The 5,844-nt window shown below is 45.5% G+C and overlaps 1 protein-coding gene across 1 annotated transcript; it reads left to right on the forward strand.

The window, feature by feature from the left end:
* Nucleotides 1–287: 287 nt before the first annotated feature.
* LOC127158798 (probable serine/threonine-protein kinase samkC) lies at nucleotides 288–965 on the forward strand (the record flags this gene model as incomplete). Its single annotated transcript, XM_051101800.1, has 4 exons — nucleotides 288–413; nucleotides 463–773; nucleotides 855–858; nucleotides 918–965. Coding segments are annotated over exons 1-4 (489 nt in total), but the record flags the coding sequence as incomplete, so codon positions are not given.
* Nucleotides 966–5,844: the final 4,879 nt, after the last annotated feature.

Raw genomic sequence — 5,844 nt, forward strand, 5'->3', positions numbered from 1 at the left:
TACCAAAGATCCAGCGGCTTTTGTACACAAACCTACCATGGATCCAGCATAACGCCTCTTCCACCTCCGCCAAGGTAACCGGTCTATTGAAGAATATGTCATGGACTTTTGTGAGCTTTGTCATTTGGTAAACTTTAATGATGTGGCACTAAAGGACATTTTTCGATTTGGCTTGAAACAAGAAATTGCACGTTTTTTGCTGCGTCAGACCCCTCGCTGGACACTAGAACAATATATTGACTTTGCTCTACGGATGAGTGGCTCTGCGTTTACTGTCGGGATTGCAGATGAAGAGCAATCCTACAGTACCCATCACCCCAGAGCATTTTCACATCCCAACCTTCATGTCCGGTATTGTCACCATCATGCCAGAGCCCCCTCATGCCAAGCCTGCCAAGCCAAAACCTGCTCAAGTCACGTCCGCCAAGCCACAGCCTGCTCACGTCACGTCTTCTGCTCCAGGGCCTGCTCACGCCATGCCAGCCGCTCCAGAGCCTGCTCACCCCATGCCTGCCGCCCCAGAGCCAGTCCACAAGATGGTCAGCATCCCAGAGCCAGTCCACAAGATGGCCGCCATCCCAGAGCCAGTCCACAAGATGGCCGCCATCCCCAAGCCTGTTCACAAGATGGCTGCCATCCCCAAGCCTGTTCACAAGATGGCTGCCCCATCTGAGTCCCCAGTCAAGATGGCTGCCACGCCTGAGCCTCATCTATCCAAAATCGTCTCATCCAAATCTCACCTCACCATGTCTGTCGCACCCAGATCTAATCAAGTGATGCCTGATCCTCCGGTGTCAAGTCAAGTCAGGGCTGCACATTCAATGCCAAATCAAGTGACAGCTGTGTTTCCTGAGCCACGTCAAGTTACAGCTGTTACTTCGGAATCAAGCCAAGTCACAGCTGTTCTCTATGAGTCAAGCCAAGATACAGCTGTTCAAGCCACGGCAGACCTCCCTGAGTCAAGTCAAGCCACGGCAGACCTCCCTGAGTCAAGTCAAGTCACGGCAGACCTCCCTGAGTCAAGTCAAGTCTCACCTGCACTTCTAACGGAGCCTCTTCACGACATGGCTGCTAGTATGGAGCCTCGCCAAGCCACGGCTGTCATGCCAGAACCTCGCTAGGTCCTCCAAGATCTCCAAGAGCCTTGTGACATCTCAGCTGACCCCCCAGAGCCTCGTCACGTCTCAGCTGACCCCCCAGAGCCTCGTCACGTCTTAGCTGACCCCCCAGAGCCTCGTTACGTATCAGCTGACATCCCAAGCCACGCAGAGCCCACGCTCCCAAGCCACGCAGAGCCCAAGCTCCCAAGCCACAAGTCCACAGTCTCCACACCCTCAAGCCCAGCAGGCATCCCACTATCTACTGTGCTGCCTGTAATGGCTGTTGCCATTTTGAGCGTGTGGGCCACACACTGCATTTCAGAAGCCTCGTCTGACCACAAGTCTGCACCAGAGGCCAGGTCTGACCACGAGTCTGCTCCTGAGGCCTCGTCTGTCCACGGGTCTGTGCCAGAGGCCTTTCTTGCCAACGAGTTTGCGCCAATACCTCCTGAGGTGTCAGCATGCACTGTAGAACCTCCTAAGGAGGTGGCGTCCATTAATGAACTCACTGCCACGTCTGACCACGAATTTGCGCCAGTGCCTCCAGAGGTGTCAGCGAAAGCTGTAGAACCTTTCACGGAGGCAGCGTCCACCCTTGAACTCACTGCCATGTCTCACTATGAATCTGCACCAATGCCCCCGGAGGTGGCAGCTTCGGCTGCAGAACCCCCTAAGGGGTCGACGTCCTCCTACGAACATTCTGCCCATCATGTCACAGCTAAGAAGGCCTATCATAAACTCTCTGCCCATCATGTCATGGCCAAAGAGGCCTATCAGGAACTCACTACCCGCCATGTCACGGTCCTGAAGGCCTATCATGAACTCTCTGCCTGTCATGTCACGGCCAAGGAAATCGTCTATGAACACTCCGCTCTGCTATGGATGTCACTAGTTCCAGTGTGGATATCTCTGTTCCTGTCTTCTCTGCTTGCTCTGTCTGTCCCGCTATGGCTCCCTGTTATGCCTGCTCTGCCTGCCTCGCCATGGCTCCCTGCTCTGCCTCCTCTACCTGCCCCGCCATGGCTTCCTGCTCTGCTTGCCCCGCCATGGCTGCCTGTTCTGCCTGCCCCGCCATGGCTACCGGCTCTCCCTACTCCACCATGGCTCCAGTCTCCTCCGAATCAAACATGGTGGACTTCTGCTCCAGTGTTACACTGTCTGCCATTGCTCCACGGCCCAAGTCCTCCAAGTTTCCACTGTCTGCCATTGCTCCACGGCCCAGGTGCTCCAAGGTTTCACTGTCTACCACTGTCCCATGGCCCAGGTCCTCCAGGGTTCCACTGTCTGCCACAGCTCCACAGTCCAGGTCCTCCAAGGTTCCACTGTCTGCCACAGCTCCATGGCCCTGGTCCTCCAAGGTTCCACTGTCTGCCACTGCTCCATGGCCCAGTTCCCCAGTGCTTCACTGTCTGCTACTGTTCCATGGCCCAGGTCCTCCAGTGCTTCACTGTCTGTCCCTGCTCCACGATCCAGGCCCACCTCCTCTGCACGGACCTGGCCCCCGTCCCACCCCCTGTTTTGCCTCTGTTACCCCACCCTCCTGGACTGTTGTTATTTTGAGCGCCAGGAGTCGCTCCTAGAGGGGGGGATTCTGTAATGCCACACCAGTAGAGGGAGCCCTCTCCCATGGACTGACTGTTACCGCTCTCTCTGCTGCTTCTTTTGTTACTTCCTGTTTGTTGGCCATATAAGGAGACCTAAACCAACAGACTCCGCGAAGTATTGTTTTGCCTGTGTGGACTCTACCAAGCGTTTTCCCTATTTTCTTGCCTTGTTTTTGCTATTTCCATGGTTTTGTTTTATTGTCATAGTTTTGTCTTGTTTTCTGCCATAGTTTTGTTTTGTTTCATTGCCATAGTTTTTGCCTAGTTTCATAGCATTGTTCATTTGTTCATTTCATTAGTAATCCAATGGGAAGTGATCACTTGAAGTAGTGATAGCAAATAGGGAATTTTTACCTAGATGGAAGTTCAAAACATCAGATTGGAATGTTTTTAAGGAAAGAAGTGAAGGAAAATTACTTGAGTTAAGGGAAGTAAATTAAGGTATTGAGGAACACAATGAAAAAATGTAGAGTCATTATTAAAACTGCAGAAGAGATTATTGGAAAGTACAAGAAGAAAGCAGTCCCATGATGGACAGAAGAATGTGCTATAGCAATAAAGGACAGAAACTGTGCATTTAAAAAAGTAAGGAAAACATTTGTATTCTGTGATTTTATTAAATATAAGAAAGCACAGGCAAAGGTAAGGAAAGTCATTAAAGACACTAAAAAAGTTTTTGGAGATAATTTTGTGTAATATAGGAGAAAAGGTGGATATAAGTGATTTATAGGGAATGATTAAGAAAATGGGCGGAATTCATAGATGTAATGATTTACCTGTTTTAATTAATAATAGTAAGCAATTTTTTATCCAATAGTGAGAAAGCAGAAGAATTAGCAGAAACATTTGCTAAAGTACATAGTAATGGAAATATATCAAATGAAATGAGGAGGTGTAGGGAGCAATGTTTGGTAGAGAATTCAGACATTTTAAAGAGGAAAGAGGTTTTTGAATCTAATATGGATGCAGTATTTACTTTATTTGAATTGAGGCAAGTGTTAGTGGGATTAAATCATACTTCCCCAGGTAAGGATGACATACGCTCTGAAATGATGATTAGAAATTTATCAGATATATCACTGAATATTATTTTAAGACTTTTTAATAGGATATGGATAGAAGGAAAGCTACCATCCACTTGGAAACATAGAGTTATTGTACTAGTAGCAAAGCCTGTTAAGGATCAGACTAACCCTAATAACTATAGGCCAACAGCCTTAACATCTAATCTCTGCAAGATAATGGAATGAATGATTGTTTCACGACTAATGCATGAGATTGAAAGCAAAAACTTGATGTGCCCTCATCAGAGTGACTTCCAGAAAGGGAGAAATACAATGGACTCAGTAATATGTCTGGAAACTGACATCAGAAAAGCAATAGTAAAGAAGGTTTTAACTGGTGTATTCTTTGATATAGAGAAGGCGTATGACATGTTGTGGAAGGAGGGTCTTTTAATAAACATGGAGAAAATGGGAATTAAAGGAAGGATGTTTAACTGGATTATGGATTTTTTGAAGGTTAGTGTGGGAACAACATATTCAAGAGTATATACAACTGATAACGGAACTCCTCAAGACAGTGTTTGTAGCTCTATTCTGTTTAATATTATGATTAATGATATTTTCTCCAATGTTGAAATTGGAATAGGTAAATCTTTGTACGCAGATGATGGGGTGTTATGGAAAAGAGGAGGAAATGTTATGAAAGTTGAAGAAAAAATACAGAAGGCTATTAATGATGTTGAGAAATGGGTGAATTGTTGGGGATTTAGATTTTCAATAAGTAAAACTCATGTAGTATGTTTCTCAAGAAAGAAAAAGAGACCAAAATTAAATCTTAGAATGTATAAACAGGCGTTAGAACAAGTTTCAGAAATCAAGTTCTTCTGAATAATAATGGATTCTAAGGTAACATTTGGTTTGCATATTCAAAATATTGTAAATAAGTGTAAGAAGGGAATCAATATACTCCACTGCTTGGCTGGGACAGACTGGGGAGCCAACCGGATTACATTAAGAAGAATGTACAGTGCTTTAATAAGATCTACAGTTGTTTACTCTTCTGCAGCAGCATCGCAGATCAAAAAGATTGAAAGAGTACAATCTCAGGCTTTAAGAGTTTGCTGTGGAGCTTTTAGAACTTCTCCAGTAGCAGCTTTACAGGTGGAGATGGGACAGATGCCTTTGGTAATTAGGTGGCAACAATTGAAAATGGTTTATTGGGTTTCAGTGAAAGGGCAGAAGAGTAGTCACCCTGTAAAAGAAGTCCTTAAGAATTGCTGGGAATATGAATATTCACATGTGGTCAGTTTTGAGTGGGAGGCAAATGATGAAGCAAAAAAAGATTGGAATTAATGATTACGAAATTAGTCCAACGGTAGTATTATCGGCTATAGCTCCCTGGTTTTTCCAGATGCCATTGTTTGATTTGCAATTACTAGAAGAATTTAATAATCATCAAAGAAGGATTTCAGAAGATTTGTTGGTGAGTCAGTATTTAGATCAGGAGCATCAGTACTGTACTCAAATATATACTGATGTTCAAAAGATCCAGAATCTGGGAACACAGCTGCAGCAGTAGTTATTCCAGAACTGGACTGTAAAATAAGTAAAATCAACCCATTCTCACTCTCGACGCGTCAAAAACTGCAGGACGGTCAAGCGCCTCTAGCGTCACTATGAAGACGTCAACGGCGCCCCCTCCGCGTCATTATATCGACGAACTGGAACCTACATTGATTTCAGTGGGGAACTTTTGGCGTCAGAACACAGACGCAAAGGACGTAAGATGATGATCGCTATAAAATCACGTTCAGGAAGTCTCATTCAGTACAGATCGCGATATTTGCCATCAGTTTACGTGTGTCGCAGGTTGGGTGAGTAGTCGTAAATACGTTGTCTTAATGTTTGTTTTAAATGTGTCCTGTCTTCTTTATTAATCAGATTAGCGCCGTGTGTTTATTAGTGTTGTAGAGACCGCTGGACTGTTATGGTTTTGTGAGGTACTGGATGAGTAAACCCCCCTGGGTGCCGGTCAGAGCACCAAAAAATGAGGAGACAGGTGATCGAAGTTTAACTGTGTATTGGCAGTAGAAGATAGTGCCACAGATGTACAGTCAAGACGTGTAGATAGTCTGC

Source organism: Labeo rohita, unplaced genomic scaffold (assembly GCF_022985175.1).
Source record: "Labeo rohita strain BAU-BD-2019 unplaced genomic scaffold, IGBB_LRoh.1.0 scaffold_171, whole genome shotgun sequence".
Taxonomy (NCBI): Eukaryota; Metazoa; Chordata; class Actinopteri; order Cypriniformes; family Cyprinidae; genus Labeo; species Labeo rohita.